The sequence below is a fragment of the Mchenga conophoros genome, linkage group LG11 (genome assembly GCF_057382185.1).
Source record: "Mchenga conophoros isolate Kocher_MC1m ecotype Shallow Benthic linkage group LG11, M_conophoros_male_GT1.1, whole genome shotgun sequence".
NCBI lineage: Eukaryota > Metazoa > Chordata > Actinopteri > Cichliformes > Cichlidae > Mchenga > Mchenga conophoros.
In genome coordinates this window covers 36,307,847-36,328,637 of record NC_140536.1, presented here as the reverse complement: position 1 = coordinate 36,328,637, position 20,791 = coordinate 36,307,847, and the positions used below count along the sequence as shown (strand labels likewise).

The window sequence follows — 20,791 nt, the reverse complement described above, 5'->3', positions numbered from 1 at the left end:
TGACATCAGAAACAGCAGTATGCGACATTACGTGATGGCAGAGCTTCAGTTCATCCTTTGTCATTTTTTTTTTTTTTTTTTTTTTTTTTAATAAATAGGACAGGGGGAATGAATGAGAGAAAGAGGGGGAGAGAAAGAAAGAAAACCAAAGGGGAGAAGAGACAGTGAGAAGGGGGGGGAAGAGAGAGAAAAAAAAAAAAGAACTCCTGGGTCACCTGTATGGAGAAAAAAAAAACAAAAAAAACCAAAAACAAACAGAGGAGACAGCAAACAAGAAAGAGTAACATAATAATAGAGAAAACAAAGCACCATCACAATAAACTAGCTAGTCATAGATATCAATATTTACTAAATAATAAACAATATTGTGCAGCACGCAAGATAGACAGCGCACAGTGTGCTTTGAGGCAGCAGCCAAGAAAGCTTTAGTCCGCGACAGGATATTTCTAACTTTAGAGATGTTGCACAAATGGAAGAACGCAGTCTTACATATTTGTTTAATATGTGAGTTGAAGGACATGTCCTGGTCAAAAATGACTCCAAGGTTCCTCACAGTGTTACTGGAGGCCAAGGTAATGCCATCCAGAGTAAGAATCTGGTTAGATACCATATTTCTAAGATTTTCAGGGCCGAGTACAATAACCTCAGTTTGATCTGAATTAAGAAGCAGAAAGTTAGCGGCCATCCAGGTCTTTATGTCTTTAAGACATTCCTGCAGTTTAACTAATTGGTGTGTGTTATCTGGCTTCATGGACAGATAGAGCTGGGTGTCATCTGCATCGCTACCTGAATGAACCTCAACGATTTGATGGTAGGTGGCTAATAGCTGCTGTCACAAGCCACTACAGCACTGCTTCCAGTTTGATTGCCAGATTGGCAGATTTTGGCACCAAGAAGTAGGGATGGGTACCGGTATCCAGTGCCATTATTATGGCATACCTTTCCAAGGGTACTAGGCGGGCCCAGGTACGTACATTTTTTTTAGAGCAGAGCTACAGATTAAAAATGCCCAAGGTGAAGCGGTCAAAGTCTGGCTGGACTTCACAGCAAAAGATGCAAACTCAGCAGCCTGTAACAAGTGCTTTAAGGTGATACTGTGCAAAGGAGGTAACACCTCGAATCTGATGAAACACCTGGCAACGTATAGCGGGTTTTTTTAAAAAGCCGAGAAATGCACCGTATTTGATAGCTTGCTGCGAGACCTCACTCCAAGCACATCTACTGTGTGGTGCCTGTTACCGGATCCGGAGTTAGCAACATCCTCCAAGAACATGAAGAGTAGAGTCCTGGCCCCTAGCCCTGCCAGTGTAGCAGAAATGATGACGGATGATGATGGTAAATGGCCTGTATTTGTATAGCGCTTTACTACTCCCTAAGGACCCCAAAGCGCTTTACACATCCAGTCACACACTCATTCACGCACACATTCACACATGGCAGCAGCAGCCGTTCTTCTCTGCGTGAGTAGCTTAATGTTGTTCGTGTGTAATTTACGTTGAGTAGGCTAACCACGTTATTACATTAATGCACGTCAGGCGAACTAGCAAACACCGTCGTAGTTACATGTGGCTGTCTTCTTGTTTGATGGCAAATACTCCCTTCATGTTGTATCAACAGAAAAGGCTAACTTGGTTATCATTTTGCAGAAAAAAAAGAGACTGCTAAAAATAAAAACATAAGAGGCTTTTGGAAAAAGTTTGTGTTCTCCATTCTTTAAGCACCGGTTCGAGCACCGTTTAAGCACCGGCACCATTTCAAAAGTACCGGTTTGGCACCGGTATTGGATAAAACCTAAATGATACCCGTCCCTACCAAGAAGGATTATTCACAAGAAGAAAACCTTCAGTGCAGGTGCCATGATTGTTTTCTGTGAATTATCCTCCTGGGAGGGCACATTCCAGAAGATTCACCCTAAGGTCCGACAATGCAATGCTCAGTGAAATGGCAAAAATATGCAAGAGCCACATCTTAGACTCTATAGGTCTGACTTAGTATGTTAGATCAAGTTCATGATATTATCTTTAGAAAAGTTGGCTTGATTGCCCTGAGGAAGCTTCTTCTGACTAAAAAGAACATAGTGGTATATTTTAAGTTTGTAAAATTGCATCTGAACAAACCACAAGATTTCTAGAACAATGTCATTTGGACTGAAACATCAAACATCTCCAAAAAGAAAATGTTTGCTCATAAATCATTGCTCCACATGTGGAGAAAACCAAACACAGGATCTCAGTAAACACTTCATACCAAATGGGTAGTACTGTGATGAATGGGTGATGATTTGGCCCAATGGATGGAGTCAGTTTACAGTCAAGCATGGACCTTAGTGTTATAGCGCTAGATGTAAGACCATCTGTCTGACAAACAAAGCTTGGCTGAAACTTTGTTGATCCCAAAAAAATCCGGAAATCTAAAACAAAATGATCTGTATACACAAATGCTGTGTATAAGAGAATGCCCACAAAGCTCAATGAGCTGAAGGAATGTAAAGAAGAGTGGGTAAAAATTTCTCCACAACAATGTGGACACCGGTGAGCCTGGTTCTGCGGAGGTTTCTTCCTGTTGAAAGGGAGTTTTTCCTTCCCACTGTGATCAAAGCGCTTGCTCATAGTGGGTCATACGATTGTTGGGTTTTCCTCAGCAAGTATTTTTGTAGGATCTATCTTACAATACAAAGCACCTTGAGGCAACTTTTGTTGTGGTTTTGAGCTGTATAAATAAAATTGAATTGAACAATGCGAGAGACTTATTATACTCTACTACATCTCATATACTGATGAGGTGTGCTCAGTAACTCACTCAATTCTAGAACCAACCTTTGGTGCCCCCCCAAAAAAAACAACAAAAAAACAAAATACAAAAAAAACATTCACTCTGTCTACTGTGTGTCACTACCTATGATGGATTCCCCAAGGCATTTGCAACTGCCTGAATTACTTCAATAACAAGTTACTAAGTGACTGGGTTTTTACAAACACTCATTTCACAATCACACTCCCCTTTGTTTCCCTGAGGAAAGATCAAATACAATGATGGTAGAATTTTGATGACGGCAAAATTACTGTGTGGTATTAAGCAAACTTACTATTCCTTTAATGACTGTGGATGTAATATGCATTGAGTAAAACAATAATAAAGTGGACACAATAATCCTACTGTCACTGTATTTGTGTTTCAGATTCTGATTTAATCTTGATTGTTTATTGTTATTCCTGGTTTTGGTTCTCTTTATTTCTTGTGTTCTTAGTGATTGTAGTCCTTCCTCCTTAGTATTTATGTTAGCCCGTGTTTAGTCTCTGTTCCCACGTCTACTCGGTGCTTTTCCCATGTCCCATGTTTCATGCCCAGTCACCCTTGTCCCTATGTTCACCGTGTCTCCCCATTCACTGTGTTAAGCTTCCTTGTCCTGTGTTCAGTGTATTCAATTTTGCTTCCTCCCCGTCTTGTTATCATCATCATCATCATTTAGTTATTTATATAGCACTTTAAAAACACACCTGGTAGATCAAAGTGCTGTACAATACTAATATGCACATAGTAATAAAACCAGACATATCAATAAAATTAAAAATAATGATAAATATCAGTTACCCACAGAGTTAAAAGCCAGAGAATAAAAATAGGGTTTTTTTAATGTCAGATTAATCCCAGCTGTGTTTCCCTCCTGTTTCCATTCTCTTGTTTCTCCCCTGTGTATTTTAGCACGGTGTTTTCCTCTGCCTGTTGTCATGTCGTACCCTCTCTGTGCTGTATGTTTCCTCCTTGCTCCTGTGTTTGTTTTCTCATCAGCTCTTAGTTTTCTAGTTTCTTTGATTTCTAGTTTCTGGTCTCCTGAGTTCCTACTGAGCTCCCGGTTATCATGTTTTCTTTCTTGTATCTTGTTTTGTTTCTACATCCTGCCTGCCACAGCACAACCTTGACACCTACTTTACAACTTTTGTGAACAGCTCATTCTGCTCAAAAGCATCATGGAAATCACCCAGTTTTTTTCTGCAGAGACGTACTGTGAGGCAGGCCCCCTTCTGTGTAGATCTTTGATAGATGTTGTTTCATTTTAACAATAAAGATCACTGTGTTTTTTGTGATGTTTTCTGATGCACCGTAACTTGATATACTTATAAATTTAAAAATGGAAAAGCAAATCACATGAGGGAGACAGGACTTAGGTGTTTTGGTTTTAATTGGTTAACAATTACTCAAGAAAAAAAGAAAGAAATATTCTTGTAATTGAGGATGCCAGTGGATCCAACAGTAACCTGTAAAAACCAAGAACATTTTAACAGTCATACATACATAGACACATACATATGAAAAATGTATATGCTGCATGTGCTCACCGTAATCTTGATAACTACGTGCAAAACTCTGTAAATACAGGTATAACTTTAGAGGTCGACAAATACTATTGCATTCAAGCACAAACAAATTTATTTGAGTGGTTAGAGATAATATCTAAACCGCTCACCTTTCTCTTGACGTGGTGTGACGTTCGCCTGCATGTCATGACAGGCTGCATTTTTCAGAAATGTTGCCACGATGTCAGAGCTATTACTGCTGCGAGCTTGAAAGAAAAATAGTTACCGAAAAGTAAGTTAGTCAAGAAAGTTTAGTGTGTGCATTCAGCAGAAAGCTGGAATTGTGTCAAACATTTAAAATAACCAAAGGTTTAAATTTTTATTGTAATTTTTGTCATCTTTAAGATTGGTTCTCTAGTGCAGCGGTTAACACACTTACAGTAATCACTTGGCTGACTTAATATTTCTGACATTTGATTCAAGCACAATGCTTCATTTTGTTTAATCATTTATTTGCATTTAACTTCTAATTCTTTAAAATAGCTTACAATACAGCATGTGTCTATGCAGGGAGTCTTCCGTTCCTTTCTCCTTGTCTAGTGGAGGCTCTATTTCCTGGAAAATGATGCATTCGGAGCATTCGGCCCACTTGCCACTCCATAGTAGGTTCTTGCGCTGTGGCCTTCCTGTAGTAAAATCACAGAAAAGAGCAAAGCAGATAATGACTGTGATATCAATTTTCTCTTCTAATGAAACTTCTAATCAAACTTTAGCTTTAAATAGGGTCTCCGTGTAAAAATCTAAATTTAAGAAGCAGAATTCTGTCAGTTTTGAGCTAAAGTGCTGCAGAAAATGCTACTTCAATGGATCAAATAAACAGAATTCTACAGTGGAAATTGGGCCCTGGGTACATTAAAGCATAGAAAAACAGGGTGACGGGGCTGGTCAGTTAGAAAAGCTAAATCTGAATTTAGTTATCTTGTCAACTCTAATAAGAAATTACTGATTTGTCATTAAAGAAATTGTCAAAATCCTAAATCACAAGAACATGGCTGTGACCTAAGGTGGAATAAAATAGTGCATTCAGTAGAGTCCCATTGTGGTTTCCCATTTAATGTGGTATTATAAAAATAGTCCATAACAGGTGGCAGAAATTTTCACTTGTCCCTATAATGTGGCAGGGTTGATTTTTAAACTTTACAGTCATTTCAGGTGCTGAATGTGGGACTTTCTGCCTTTATGCTGTTGCTAACCACTTTTTTGTGATGTAGACTCAATTCACCATCAAATAAAAGGACCAGCACATTTTTAAAGTCATTTCTGGGGCACTGTAGTTATTTGCAGTGTTTATGTTCACTGTCAATTTATTTGTATAGCATGACGTGTTACAGCAAAGGGGATTCACAGGGACGAGAACATAAAATTCTCTTTTGGGCTGATAAATACAATACTCTGGAAAGATATTCATCCCATTCCTGGTGTCTTTTCTTTTTGCTTTTTTTGCACATGCAGTTTTATTTAGATCAAAGAAACTATAAATTTTTATGGGCATAGACAGCACGAGTTAAACACTGAGAAGAAGCTGTTTATTTTTGCTGTTTTAAAACTAAAAGAAAATGATGACTGACTTTCACACTTTTTGACCAGCTTCGTGTGGATGGGTCAAGACTTTTTTTTTGTAATTTATGTGTTACAATGAAAACTGTCAATTATATGTGTTTGAAGTAATTACAAGTAATTTATAGAAAACCTTGGTTTCTTTTGCATTACTATCAGACTCGAAGGGCCTATAAATCAAATTCTGAACAGTTCATTCCTATCTGAGGTCTTGTCTGAACTGTTGCCCTAAAATTGAACCCTGAGGAATGTAAGGCCATTGAGGTGAGACAAACGAGTCCTTCCCTCACGAAACAAGCAAAAAAATGAAACAAAAAAACCACCGATTGCAAATACATGCTGCAAATCCCTGTGACATCAGATATGCAAACCCACAGTCTGTTGAACAGGATACTGTTGGTGAAATGGTCACAAATATTTTCCCTTTTAACGGGTAAATACATCACAGAAGCCAGGGGGTTTGTGCTGATATTAATCACTTTGCTCCTAAAACATGAAACAATCTTTCACAGAAGTGACTTTCACCTTACAGCTCAGTGAACTTTACACTTGTCCTACATTGTTAGGTTCTTTAAAAAAAAAAAAGGTTATGGTTTGGGTTAAAATTCAGCGGAATACAAGTGGTAGACATGAGCTTCTTCCAAATCACGTTTGGGCTCACTCTTTGAGACGGGTCATTTGTGGGAGTCTGGTTAGAGCTGCTGCTCTACCACATCCAAAGGAGTCAGCTGAGGTGGTTCTGGCCTACTGATCACCACTTAGGTGTTGTGCTTCAAGCATGTCTCAGTCAGAGTCACAGTGACTTTATTTATCCCCAAGGGGCAATTAAGATAGATACTTTGCCAACCGCACATACAATACACAAACATCACATTGGGGAGACAGGTCAGGCTAGCAATGGACGGTCGACCGCACGAGCAGCGACCCGATCCGAAACAATGGAAAGTGCACAACACGATGAAAGACAAACGAACTCCCCCCAGACTGAGCTCCAACGGGGAGATCAGTTTAATAAAAAAACACCTCAGCACATGACACATGAATCATCACATCTCACAACATAGAAGACATAAGCTTTGAAGGCGTTTGGAGGGGGTGGGGGTGGGGGGGTGAGTGTAGGTCTCTGTCAGTGTACATGCGTATGTGTGCGTGTGTCCGTGTTCAGCTGAGAGAAAGTGTCCCTTCACTCAGTTAGGCAAAAGTCAACAATCTTCGGTCGACGCGGGTGGCCTGGACTGAGGGAGAGGGAGAAAGTGTGACCACCTCCATCAAGAGCCAGGAAAGAAAAAAAAAAAAAAAGAAATGTCTGACCAGGAGGAGATCCCCTGTGGGTGTATGAAATGATCATTTGAGGCTGATGTTACGGCCCCTGGCCTTGGAGGAAGTGGGCCGGCCTCCCTGTAGGGAAACCCAAGTGTGCCAGGACCTACAGACGATTGGCTGGCTGTTGACCTGTGATGCTCCAGGGACCAATGAGTGACTGATTGTACCCACCTGTGACTACAAAAGGCTGAAGAACTTTCATTCAGTGGACACTGCTTTGGACTGAATGTGCAGGTTGTCCCTCAAGCTTCTGTCTTTGTACCATGTTTGTTGAACTCTGTTTAAGGTGTGGAATTTTGCCTGAATAGCCTTCAGTCGTATTCCTGCCTGTGAGGCTAGACCTAATTTGTACCTGTACACGAGAAAGTTCTTTTGTGTTGGCCAATTGCCTAGTGGTTTGCTATCAGTTTTCAGTTCTGACTTTTTTTGTAATAAACCTTTTTCTTAAACTGATTCCCTCCGTGGTGGCCTCATTTATGTTACCTTCCCTGTTGCCTAGCAGAGCCGGGACATAATGGGATAATTAAAGAAAATCTTGGTGTACCAGGATAATGAACAAACATTAAAGTCCACTTTACAAGTGTTATTACCCAGATCTACCAATGGCCACAGCTGCTTTGGGGAAATACAGGGTTTAGTGGTATGCCCAAGGAGATTTCAACAATTGAAGGAGCCTAAACATCTGACCTACTGCTGCTTCAACAACTGTGTCACCAAATGATGTGACACATAATGAAAAACAACTTGTGAAGAAATGAAAACTAGGTCAGTGCAGCTGTTAAAAGTTATTTAACATGATATGCCACAGTGCCACAGTAGGTGGTTAGATAGGCACACATTTTGCCACTTTTAAAGGGCAAAAAAGTCCAGGTGTAAAGGCAGGAAGTAGTTGATGATGATGGTAATCATTTTGGTACCATAGTCGCAGATTACCACCCACATCATTATACTTGTTGTCATGGTCCTGGGTCATTCTGACCCAGTATTCTTTGTTTCCTTGTGTTTCTGTAGACTGTGAAGTTCATTTGTTGTTTTTGGAGTTATTCTATCGGTCCTAAGTTGTTTAGTTTAGTTTATCATCATGTCTGTGCTCTCCCTCGTGCTCCTCAGTGTTTTTCTCTTCCCCTCTGGTCTGCGTCTTTGTGTATTTCCTGTGTTATTGTGAAGGTCTGGTCTCGTCATGTCTGATTACTCCCAGCTGTGCTCTCCTTCTGTGTCTCATTCCCACGTTATCACCTATGTGTATTTAAGCCTTGTATTTGCCTCTGTTAGTTGCTGGTTCTTCTGTGATGTCTCCCCGGGTCTCCCTGTGTTCCGCTGCATGTTATCTTGTGAGTTTTGGCTTCAGTTTCATGTGTTTAGGTTTTCCCAGTTTAGTTATTTCTTGGTTCCTGTCCTCCCCATCTCCACTTAAATAAACTCACTCCTCATCCCAACCTCTGCCTGAACATCTGCCGACACAGCAGTGACACTTTTTTAGGTTTGTTTTTTTGAGTTGGCCACTGCATGACAGCAAACTCCACACTTTCCAAACAGTTAGCGCACACAGGCCTAAACAGAGGCGCTCATGGTCAAAGTGCAAACTGACTCTAACCGTAGAAAAACATTTAAAATATGAAACAAAAGCAGATTCTAATCTGCGAACACATGTATGAGCTCTTCCAATCAATCATTACACAATGGACAACAAAATACAGTCCTCAGTGCAAATCAGTGCACCATTGCTCGTCATTGTAGCCAGTTGTCAACTTTCTACATAGCCTGGACCAAATCTGTCTTCTGGCAATGAACTGGATGCAGAATCAGAAATGCTTTGATTCAGAAATGGGCAATATGCTGGGAGGAACTGCATCATCATACGAGGGTGTACTGCAAACCGCTTATTGACAAGGTGAGAGTGGTGCAACACCACATTCTCCAAAATAATTACAAGATTGGCATGACCGGCCTCAACAGCCGTCTCTCCTCAGGTGGGATCAGCTTCTCACAAAGTGCGTTCAGGAATGTTATGAGGCGCTCGGTGTTGTACGGGCCAATAGTGGGGATATGGCATAGGACACCATCACTGGGGATGGCAGCACGCACGGTTATGTTGGCGCCCCTCTGTCCTGAAACGGTGAAAGTGGGGCTGTACCCAGTGGGGTTCTTTCCACATCTCCTCTTTTACAACATAAATGGAGACACGATGTGCCCCCAACTTCAAGCCCCATTATTCTCTCAGTAAAAAAGGACAAACTTACAATGAAAGGTGTCTCCAGTTGACTCTAACTGTATGATATGACAAGGCATTACAGTATAGTAATATTTCCACATATTTTCATCTGGCCTCCTTCACAGCATCAGAGTTCCTTTGAGATGGAACTGCTGCTTCATTTCCACATGGTTACTTCTTAGGACGCGGTCAGTGGTGGTCAGGCTTATGGCATTGTTTGTAACGACCATGTTCACAATATGCAGAGGATGGCAGCCTTTGGATTCTATAAAGATGTATAGTAAGTTGTAATGGGAATGAGGAAACAGTTACACAAAGTATATCACTGAAGATATCTCTGTATATACTGCACAGCAATCTGTTCTCCAGTCAAAAAATTCTGACAACGAATGCAGCAGTGTTTCTGTCTAGAACAAGCTGTACTCTTTGTCCAGCCTCTAAGTAAAAGGCCATGATTGATAACATGATCAACAACAGCTGCCCAAATTTCTTCTGAAACTTGGGCCTTTCCAACTACACCTGCACCCCTCTACCTCTTACTCTCACTCTCATTTGCCTCAGACCGCCTCCATCCGTGCTGGTAAAGAACAACACAGACGTGCCACCTTTTAAGTCCTGCAGACTGAAGATTATTGTGATGGCTCTTGGCGAAGGCGGTCACACTTTTCTCCTGCTCTCCCTTATCTTCCCTGCTTAGCTTCTTATGTCTTTGTCTTGTCTCGTGTTTTTACTTTTCCCTGAAACACTCTCTCACAGTCTGTTTCTAAAACCTAAAAGAGAATTATGGATTTGATCAACTGGTCCCTGAATGCTATTGACACCCTTTTCTCAACGAGAAGTCCGAGTGTCCTGGAGGTACTTTCCCTGCCGGATACACGATGGACGGGTGGCAGACATGGAGGGTCGTGTGCCTGGCGGGACTGTCGATCGAGGACGCTGAAGATATCAACCTATTCGGAACCATGATAACAGGGTTCTTGCTGATCGGAGCTGGCTTGGCCCTGGCTTATCGGAGAATTAAGAAAGCGGAACCGGCTGTTCAAACCCCCCCAAGGCTGCTCGCTGGGATTGAAACGATGGGACGAGGTGCAACTTCGCAGAATGGGCTCACTGAGTGCAGCATGGATAAGACCTTGGAGAAGCTTACGGCTGTTGTGAATACTCAGAATAAATTGGATCACATCTTGGAGCAGCTCACTGCGGTCGTGAGTTCTCAGAATCTGCTCTTTGAGCACAAGAATGACAAGACCACGGAGCGCAAGTTTGATAACATCATGGAGAAGCTCGCGGCTCTCCAACAGGAGATGGAGAGACCAGTGTCAGACTGTTAAGAACAGCTTGAAATTCTCATGAGTTGTTTGCACTAAATAAAAATTACCATCATAATGTGGCTATCCCTTTGGTGCCAGCTGTGGTCTCAAGGCTGGAGCCGAACAAAAACTCCCTAAAAATGACTGTGTTTAGACTGTTCTTCCCACTCCATGCAAGGCCACCTGGGTTGGCTGGCAGTCTGTTTACTTAGCCTGGCAGGGCGAGGGACAATGTCTCAGCTGAACTATGGACATGCACACACATACACTTACACTGATAAGCACTCACTCATCCCTCCTCCCCTTCCAAACGCCTTCGACGCTTCGACATTTATGTGCTTTCTGTGAGAAGGAGTTTTTTTGTTTCCTGGTCTCATGCTGTCCTCCCAGAAGCCCAGCATGAGCAGAGGTCTCTTTTTTTCCTCTTGTACTTTCCCATTGTAGTGCACATTTCAGTGTTTTTCTGTAATGCAACCGTTCTCTGACTTGTATCCCCATGTGATGTCTGTGTTGTGTGTGTAAGGTCGGGGGGCGGGTTCATTCCACTGCAGGGCAACCTGCCACTGCATGTGGCGAATAAAATTTGAACTTGAACTTGAACTTGGAGTGTCAAACAGGTGCCTTAGGGGTTTCATACATATTTCTGTTTGGTTACTACAGCTAAAACAGTGGGGTTTGGACTACTTGAATCACATCTGTAATAACTGTTTTGCAGTCTGGTGGGAAAATGTGTCAATTCAGTGAAAAAATTGTTAACATACTTGCTCTGCTGAGATAGTGATGTTAAAAACTGAATGGATCCCAGTTTTTTTAGGCAGGTCAATGCAATCAAGAAAAACTGTAATATTTTAGAATGAGATCGAGTTGTTTGATACTTTAATCCACTTAACCCAGTATTCTCAAACATCTGCATTAGGTAACAGAGTTAAGACGGACTTTTGCGAGATCTTGCAAAAATCCGTCTTAATTTTTTTTTCTCCCGTGTCCCCTGCGGGGCTCCGTACAAACGTAAGGAGTGTAAAACTATGTGTCAAATTTTAGTGGGACTGTAAGAAGTTCTGCATTTGCAGGAGCAAAATTTGACAGTTGGCTGGTATGATACGCATTCTGTGTACTGAATTGTTCTTTGCGTGTGTGTGTGTGTGTGTGTGTGTGTGTGTGTGTGTGTGTGTGTGTGTGTGTGTTCATGTTAGATAAGCAAAGCTGTGACACAGTGAGTGAATTGTGTAGCTGGGTCATTGATCGTTATGGTGATAGCACAGTCAGGAGTGTGCAGAGCATTACTGCACGCTGCTATCTGTTTTGATCTAACTTTTGAATTTTCAAGTTGACTTGACGTCTGTGTTATCTTTTACTATAAACTTTCTACAAAACAAGACTAATGATTGACGGCTAAATTTGAATATCAGTAATTTAATTTGCAAAACGTAATAAATGTACTTTTGTCTGTCTAAAGTAAAGCAATTATATCAACACAGATTTAATTGAGAATTTCAAATAATGAAAATGTGTTTGCGTATTCATCTAAAACATTTATCCATCCATCCATCTTCTCCCATTTATCTGGGGCCAGGTTGCAGGGGCAGCAGCCTAAGCAGAGAAGCCCAGACGTCCCTCTCCCCAGCCACCTCTTCCAGCTTGTCCAGTGGAACACCGAGGCGTTCCCAGGCGTCTGCCCCGGGGCCTCCTCCTGGTGGGACATGCCCTGGAGACCTCACTCAGGAGGTGCTTAGAGGCATCCTTGTCAGATGCCCGAACCACCTCAAGTGGCTCCTTTCGAAATGAAGGACCAGCAGCTCTACTCTGAGCTCCTCCCGGATGGCCGAACTGCTCACCCTATCTCAATCACCCTTCCAAAGAAGCCCATTTCCGCCGCTTGTATCCGTGATCTCGTTCTTTCGGTTACTACCCACAGCTCGTGACCACAGGTGAGGGTAGGGACCTAGATCGGCCAGTAAATTGAGAGCTTTGCTTTTACACTCAGCTCTCTCTTCATCACAACAGACCAATATAGCGTCCAGATCACTGCAGCTGCAGCACCAATCCGTCTGTCAATCTCCCGCTCCCTTCTCCCGTCACTCCTGAACAAGACCATGAGATACTTAAACTTCTCCACTTGGGGCAAGAACTTGTCCCTGACCCAAGTGGGCACTCCACCCTTTTCCGGCTGAGGACCATGGCCTCAAATTTGGAGGTGCCGATTCCAAAGCGAGCTGGAGGCCATCACCCGATGAAGCCAACAGAACCACATCATTCACAAAAAGCCGAGATGAGATCCTGAGACCACCGAAGTGAAAGCCTTCTGCCACTTGGCTACGCCTAGAAATTCTGTCCATAAAAGTTACGAACAGAATTTGTGACAAAGGGCAGCCCTGGCAGGACCCATCACCCACCGGGAACGAGTCTGACTTATTGCTGGCTATGTGGACCAAGCTCTTGCAACAGTTGTATAAGGATCGAATGACCCGTAGCAATGAGCCAAACACCATTAAAATTAGAAAAGTTAGAAAAAAATTTGTTTTCTTTAACTTCATCAACAGTTCTGCCGGTGTTTTCTTCTTGCCTGCACTGACATTTTTAAGAAATACTTAGAAAGGGTAATAGAAAGGGTTTCCCCAAACAGATAACAGCAGGACTCTGGGAAGCTGCTGCATAGTTTGTTGCTGTATTTGTTGTCAGTTTGTTTATTCTTTTTTATTTATGAGCACAAAGTTACCATCTTAAAAATCTAACTTACTTTGACCTGTGGAAACCCATATTTACTGTGTGTATGTGTGTATTATAAGCGTCTGTGTAAGTAGATGGTGCTGCAGATACCTTCCAGTTCCAAATCATTGCTCTCAAGATTTATATGATAGGTCCAGGTCTGCTTTATGCAGTTATCCCCCCTGAAAAACAGTGAACATGGCAATTTTTATAAATGCAAGTGAAACATAGAAGAAAGACTTTCGTTTCATTCTGAAACATGCACTGACGACTGTTACATTTTCTACACATCACTTCCCTAATTCTAGTATCTATTTGTGCTTGTGGGGTTTCTTGTTTCTGTTAATTTCTCCTGTTCTGACCATTCCATTAAGCAGTTTCACGCACGTGTTTATCCATTTCGTCAAACTCCAAAATCAGGAACACTCCACTGGAACATTTCTATTTTTTAACTAACTTGAAAGTAAGTAAAGTTTATTTCACTGTAATCAGAATCACAAAGCGCTGAACAACAATTACAATGCAATATAAACAAAGAACCATATTAAAAACAGAATTTAAGGTTAAAAACAGATAACAAAAGAATCTCAGCAGAAGGTTGGATTAGAGAAAGACTCCACAGAGTCAGCTAAACAGAACTACAGTGGTAAACTGTTTCAGAGCCTCGGTGCCACAGACTGAAAAGCTCTGTCCCCCTTAGTCTTTAGCCTTGGATGAGGGACAGCTAATAAAGTTCGAGGTTGTGAGATAGCAACCAGCAGTGTGTTTGAGGAAAAAGTTGAGATAAATAGTCTGGAGTTTGTCTATTTGCTTATCTGTATGTAAGTGTGAGGATTTTAAAACTCCTGAAATCAAGTGGGAGCTGATGTAAAGGAAATAAAACAGGGGTAATGTGAGCTTGCTTCCCAGAATGTGTCAGGAGTCTGGCTGCAGCATTCTGAATTGCAGGTGTCACAGAGGTGATTTTTCTATGCCCGTAAAGAGGGCATTACAATAATCTAAGTGCAATGACACAAGTGAATGAACAGTTGTTGCATTTCAGAGGAGGAAACTATAGCTCACAGCTTAGAAATGTTCTGTGTTGTTAAGCTGACGTGCTTTTTCGGGATACGATTTTATTAAATAATTGTGTGCATCACATGTTTCAACTTGCTTTGATGCAGGTGATTTCACAATTTCACAGGTGATTTCATTTAGCTTCAATGTCCAGAGCAGGGGTAGGCAACTCCAGGCCTCGAGTGCTGGTGTCCTGCAGGTTTTAGATCTCACCCTGGGTCAATACACCTGAATCAAATGATTAGTTCATTACCAGGCCTCTGGAGAACTTTAAGACAAGTTGAGGAGGTCATTTAGCCTTTAAATCAGCTGTGTTGGATCAAGGACATCTAAAACCTGCAGGACACCGGCACTCGAGGCCTGGAGTTGCCCACCCCTGGTCCAGAGAATATCATTGAAGTGGGTTATTTATGCTTTTCATTATTTGCATTCATATACACTCACAGGCCACTTTATTGAGTATAGCATGATTTTATTGTGCTGGACCCCTTTTTACCTTCAGAGCTGCCTTAATTCTTTGTGGCATAGATGAGTCCTCAGAGACTTTGGTCCATAGTGACACAATAGCATCACAATTGCTGCAGATTTATTTACATCCCAAAGGTGCTGTGTTGGATTGAGATTTGGTAATTTTGTGAAAGGCCACTAGACTGCAGCGAACTCATCATCATCATGTTCACTAAACCAGTTTGAGCTGATCTGAGCTCAAACACAGTGTGCTATCCTGAGGCCTTCCCCAAACCACAGCCTCAATTCACCCTCTTCAGCTTTTCTGCCATTACCTACTAGAAACACTGTCAAACCTAAATGTTGTCTGCAGTAACTGAGACTCATCAGACCTCAACATCTTTCCAGTTTTCTATTACCCAGTTTTTGTGAGCTTGAATTTTAAACTTAGCTTCACATTCAGAAATTCTCTTCTGCATACCCTTTGAGTTTTGCAAGAACATTTCATTTTTTCCCTTACATCGAGTTATTTTATTATTATTATTATTATTATTATTATTTGTGAAAAAAGAAAACTGGCATACTGTACTTGCGGGGATCAACAGTCACTTATGGGGACAAAATGCTCGTCCCCATGAAGACATTTTCAGACTCAAAATGTGGTTTTAATGTCAGGGTTACAATTAGGTTATGGTTAGGTTTAGGCTAAGGTATAGGGTTAGGGGTTCATTTGTAATGGTTAGGGTATGCAGTTATGGAAAGCATTATGTCAATGAGATGTCCCAACAAAGTTATCCAATCCAATTTTATTTATGAAGCACTTTAAAATACCCAGCACAGGACCAAAGTGCTGTGCAGAAAATAAGTTGAAAAAAATAGAATAACAGAAAACAGGAAAAATAAATAAATAAAACACATAATACATAAAAATTAAAACAGCGCTATATTAAAAAAGAAAACAACATAAAACAGCATAGAATCAACTAAAAACAACTAAAATAAAACGAAAAAATAAAAACCAACATCTCATGTGGTGTCAAAGGCCAGAAAGAAATGAAAGATTTGAAAATGTGTGTGTGTGTGTGTGTGTGTGTGTGTGTGCTTGAACTTGCTGCCTCACATGCGCATGTGTCCAGTCAGCAGCAGTGTGTCGTTTGCTCTTTCCTCCATGGTGAAGACAATGTTGTCCAGCACTCTGAACTTCTGGATGTCCGCCTCTCTGTGACTGACTGCAGCTTTAAAGTACCATGTCCCCAGATGCTGCAACAGACACACACAGAGTGTGACATGACAGTGCGGGGTAGCAGTAACTGTATGAGAACGAAAGCTATTTAAAATAGCCCACGTCAGAAGACCACTTATGGAAAGACCAGAGGGAGTAGGAAGTGCATCTTTGTGGTTGTACTTAATATTTATCTCGGTAAATCTCTCTGCAGTTGTAATAAGTGTGAAATACCAATCCTGTACAGATAAGATGCACTTAACCAGAACATTATGCAATAAGGTCAACAGTAAATCCCGTCGTACTGAGGTTATTATAAAAAAAACCCTCAGACCAGTGAGGGAAGTGCCTTTGGTATTTTCATAAATCTAAACCTCTACCTTTGATTTTTACTCTCACCTTCTGCCGGTCGATCGCGTTCACAGACAGCATCTCAGGCTCCAAGCAGGGAACGATGGTCTGATACAACAAAGTGTACAAAGACAGAACAAGAGAGAAGACTTCTTTTAACATAGCTGCAGTCTAAGTCAACACTTTGTAGTAATCCTGATCAAAATGCCCGGAAACTCCCAGGATTGTCTCTGAATGTGTGCAATACTCCAACAGACCACTTTATCAGTGTGGGTGGAGGTAAATGATTAATCTGCACAGCAGCATTACCCCTGAACTTTAAAGGTAAATAATAGGTTGGAAATGGGATGTTTGCATCCATGAACATAAAACTTCAGCGTCAGGATAAAATACATTTATAGGAAACTGAGACATTTATTCTCACAGGTATTCTTACTCATCCAACACTTTCTGAAAGGAATAAACTCGCTAAAAACTCACCATCACTGACTCATCATCATATGTAGGAGGTGTTTGTGGCTATTTCTAAACTGGAACCAACCAAATTTTCTCACGAACATAACAAACAACAACCCCAAGTTTTAACTTTGTTTGTGTTCATCCTGCCCCGCGTCCCACACCTTCTGTCAACACACACACACACACACTAGGAATCATTAACTTCCTGTTTCGTCTTCCCATACTAGGTTTGGGAGAACTAAATTACTGAATTATTAAGAATCACACACGGCTCTCTCAATCAGGTTTGCTTCTGATTTAAAAAAAAAAAAAGTCAAGAAAACAATTGTATCAAAAAACAAAGAATATTTAGTTGAAGGCTATTAACAAAACAATAATCAATAACTAACAAAACTAAGCAAACATTCCCTGTAAATGACCAGTTTTAAAGACTATGAATAATTGCCAAAATATTTTGAACAGCTAATTGAATAACTGACCTTTTCATGTCTCATGTATGAAGAAGTCTCTGCTGTGTGTTCATTTGAATTCTGCTTAGAGCTGTGTTCCACACCTGCTTCCACAAGGTGGAGTTGTTACACCTAATTAACTTTCTCCAGATAATTCACACTTCAAAGTAAATAAGGAAAGTTTTTTCCTACATCAAAAATCACATCACATTAGTTTCATTTCAATTTGGGGTTTTTTTGCATACGGTTACATAATTGTGATCAAATTATGTTGTTTCCTACAATAAAGTGATGATAAACTATAATGAGTAGAGTATAAAAACAAGTCAGTTAAACTTCTGGTCAGTTTGGGGAATTTTTAATCGGGTTCAGCCGCTTTGGTGTTAATGAAATAAATGCAGGTGCACTAGAGGGAAAACAATGAGAAAGCCCCAAAACAGGATTGGTTTTAAGGGTGGAGGACATTTCTCCCTCTGCATCTTTTCTGACTGTTTTTACACTAGTCTAGCTTTTGGCTAGGGTCACTGTCACTACTGGTAGCAGGAGGCAATACAAGGATCCTACAGAGTTGTAAGTTAATAAGTACACTAATGCAGTGGGCTCTGGGTTCTTCCTGGAGCACAACAATGCCCAACCACTTGTTGCAAGAGTATGTAGGCAGCTCCTGGTGGATGAAAGAACTGATACCATTGACTGGGCCCCACACTCACCTGACCTAAGTCAACAGAACACCTCTGGGACATTATCTATCTGACGCTGCCAGGTAAAGCTAATATTATGAGACTTACGATGTAGAAAAACTGATTTTTATGTATTTGTTTTCAAGTGTGAATTATCTGGAGAAAGTTAATTAGGTGTAACAACTCCACCTTGTGGAAGCAGGTGTGTAACACAGCTCTAACTCAATTTCAAAATAACACACATGAACCTCGGTGATAGACTGTCGTTCCTGCTGTGTAGATAACCAACCTGATTTGTTTTCTAAATTGAGATTTGATGCATTTTTAAAGTTTCATTTTATAACCAGTATATTTAGACATGCTTCAAAAAAGTTTTGACATCGAAATAAAAGAATAATATTGTGCAATGGTGAAAAAAAATAAACTGGGGGAAAAAAGGTGAGATGTTCACTGAAGCTGAGCAGTAAATACAGGGAAGGCTTCTCCACATTGACAATAGGTCAAAGTTCATGTACTTATAAAATACCCCACATACTGAGTGATGTTTTTTTTGGGGATTAAATACATATTTCACTCAATAAAACTATTATATTGTGTGTTTTTTCTGGACTTTTGATTAATTATTTGGGCTCTTTCCATTAAAATGAAACTGAATTTTGGTCTCTAAGCTTGTGAGTCTGAGGCTTATACAAGAAATGTTGCACAGTTAAGCTGTACTAAGAAGTTTGAAAATGTCCTTTACCCAAACAAAAAGAAATCCTCCTGAATAAAAGAAGGTCCATAAGGGATTAGTGTCAGAGGCCAGCTTAAAGCCAGCGTGCATGATGGTGTTGTTTCACGTCAATGAAAAACCATGTAGAAACCTAGATCCATCCCTGAAACTGTGTTGTAAACAAAGGATTTGTGTAAGTGGTAATTTTCTTCTACCCCTCAGGAGAATCACACATATTTAGCCAGACTTTGTTAGTTCTATTACCTCGCTGTCAAATCTTGCGCTTCAATGTAGCTGCTTCATTGTTACAGGGCGGCTCGTCTCTTATTGTATCGTCTCCTCTACTGAGTAAATAAATAATCTACAACAGTTGTCTCCTCAGTTTCCTAATGCTTACAGGGTGAATAGATTGAATGCTTACAGATTAAACAATAAGAGAAAAAACACTTTAAATTGTTTTAATTTTTAATCGTAATCTTACTGACAAACACGCATAGCTTGTTAACAGAGTGATCCTTGCACAGAGCTTAAAAACAGCTTGGAGGAGAATGTGCAGACAGGACGGTGTGAACAGTGAGCAGCTGGCCTGGGTAGGAAAATAAAAGTTTATATAACGTACTGAAGCGTGAGGCTGTCAACACTGGAAGGAAAGCTATAATCCCAAAAAATGCAGATATTGTGAACTAACGTCATTAGTTTTCCAAGAATCAGACAGCAAGAAGTATTTACTTAAGTGAATTTCTAGTAGCCCAACTTTCCAGTAATGACCATTACCAGAAAGGAAAACAGATGTAAATTCTTACTGTTGACAGCAGTTTCATTTCTGTCTGTAATTATAGTGAATCTATCCCCCTGCTACAATACAATTAGTTACTAGAGAAAATTTTGACCCTTCTGCAGGGTTACTGGAGCTAATCTGGATATGTACAGCAGCTTCTTGTTCCCTCCCTCAGATGGCCAATGCAGATCCATCTACTACTCTCCTTTCAGGACTGATACCAGCTCTCCACTCTCCTTCAGCTCCTTGACAATGTCCAAACCACCGATAAGCTCTCCTTTCACGTAGAGCTGAGGGTAAGTTGGCCAGTTAGAGTAAGTCTTGAGCCCCTGCCGCACTTCTTCATCCTGCAGGATATCAAAGGTGTCATAATCCACCCCAGTACCGTTCAAGAGCTCCAGTAACTGCCTGCTGAAGCCACATCTGGCAGCCTCTTTCTTGCCCTTCATGAACAGCATGACTGGACTCTGATTGATGATGGTCTTCAGTCGGTGCTCTAAGGTGACAGCCTTCGGGCAGGTGTTCTCCAGCTCTCCGGACTCAGCCAGTTCCTTCACTATGTCCAGTCCTCCCACCAGCTCCCCGTTCGCATACAGCTGGGGGTAGGTGGGCCAGTTGGAGTAGGTCTTCAGCCCCTGTCGGACCTCCTCATCGGACAGGATGTCGAAGCTGCTGAACTGGATTTTGTGCTCTTTCAGCAGCGCCACTATCTGTCGGCTGAATCCGCAGCGGGGCTCCTGGGGTGACCCCTTCATGAAGAGCATGCAGGGGGCGGCGTTAAGCAGCTTCTTCAGCCGCTGGTTCAGATCTGCGCCGCTGCCCTCAGCGGCTCCACCGGGACCCTCGCTCACCGCGAGGCGCTGCACTTTCTTAGTCAGTTCCGGAGCGTGGGCCCCGTCCAGACTGTCCACTTTCTCTCCCCCCTTGAAAAAAAGGAAAGTGGGGACGGAGGAAATTTCATACTTCTCCGACACCTCCGGGACCGCTTCCGCCTCCAGCTTCACGAACGTAGTGTGCGCATGTTCTTTGGCTAGTTCGGCCATCACCTCGTTCATTTGGCCACACTGAGGAGCCCACGCCGCTTGGAAATGCACCACGGTCAGGCATTTTCCAGCTTTGGCTAAGAAATCTTCAAACTGCTGTTGGGTAGTCGCCTCCACGAGATTCGCCATTT

General features: G+C 41.5%; 2 protein-coding genes across 3 annotated transcripts; both read right to left on the bottom strand.

The window, feature by feature from the left end:
• Positions 1-4,162: 4,162 nt before the first annotated feature.
• LOC146564915 (apolipoprotein M-like) lies at positions 4,163-16,844 on the bottom strand. Of its 2 annotated transcripts, none has more exons than XM_085290428.1 (7): positions 16,588-16,844; positions 16,087-16,226; positions 13,575-13,645; positions 4,844-4,981; positions 4,466-4,561; positions 4,338-4,383; positions 4,163-4,256 (listed from the first exon to the last, which is right to left on the bottom strand). In XM_085290428.1, the coding sequence occupies exons 1-6, from the start codon at positions 16,699-16,701 to the stop codon at positions 4,352-4,354; spliced, it is 591 nt and encodes a 196-aa protein (XP_085146554.1). In that variant the 5' UTR covers positions 16,702-16,844; the 3' UTR covers positions 4,163-4,256; positions 4,338-4,351. The 2 variants fall into 2 exon arrangements, with proteins under 2 accessions (XP_085146554.1, XP_085146556.1); XM_085290430.1 differs by having other exon boundaries at positions 4,338-4,365; positions 16,588-16,825.
• A 2,442-nt stretch (positions 16,845-19,286) lies between these two features.
• On the bottom strand, positions 19,287-20,789 carry glrx3 (glutaredoxin 3). Its single transcript, XM_085292709.1, has one exon. It carries the CDS (start codon positions 20,787-20,789, stop codon positions 19,815-19,817), a length of 975 nt encoding a protein of 324 aa, XP_085148835.1. The 3' UTR covers positions 19,287-19,814.
• Between the last annotated feature and the right edge of the window lie 2 nt (positions 20,790-20,791).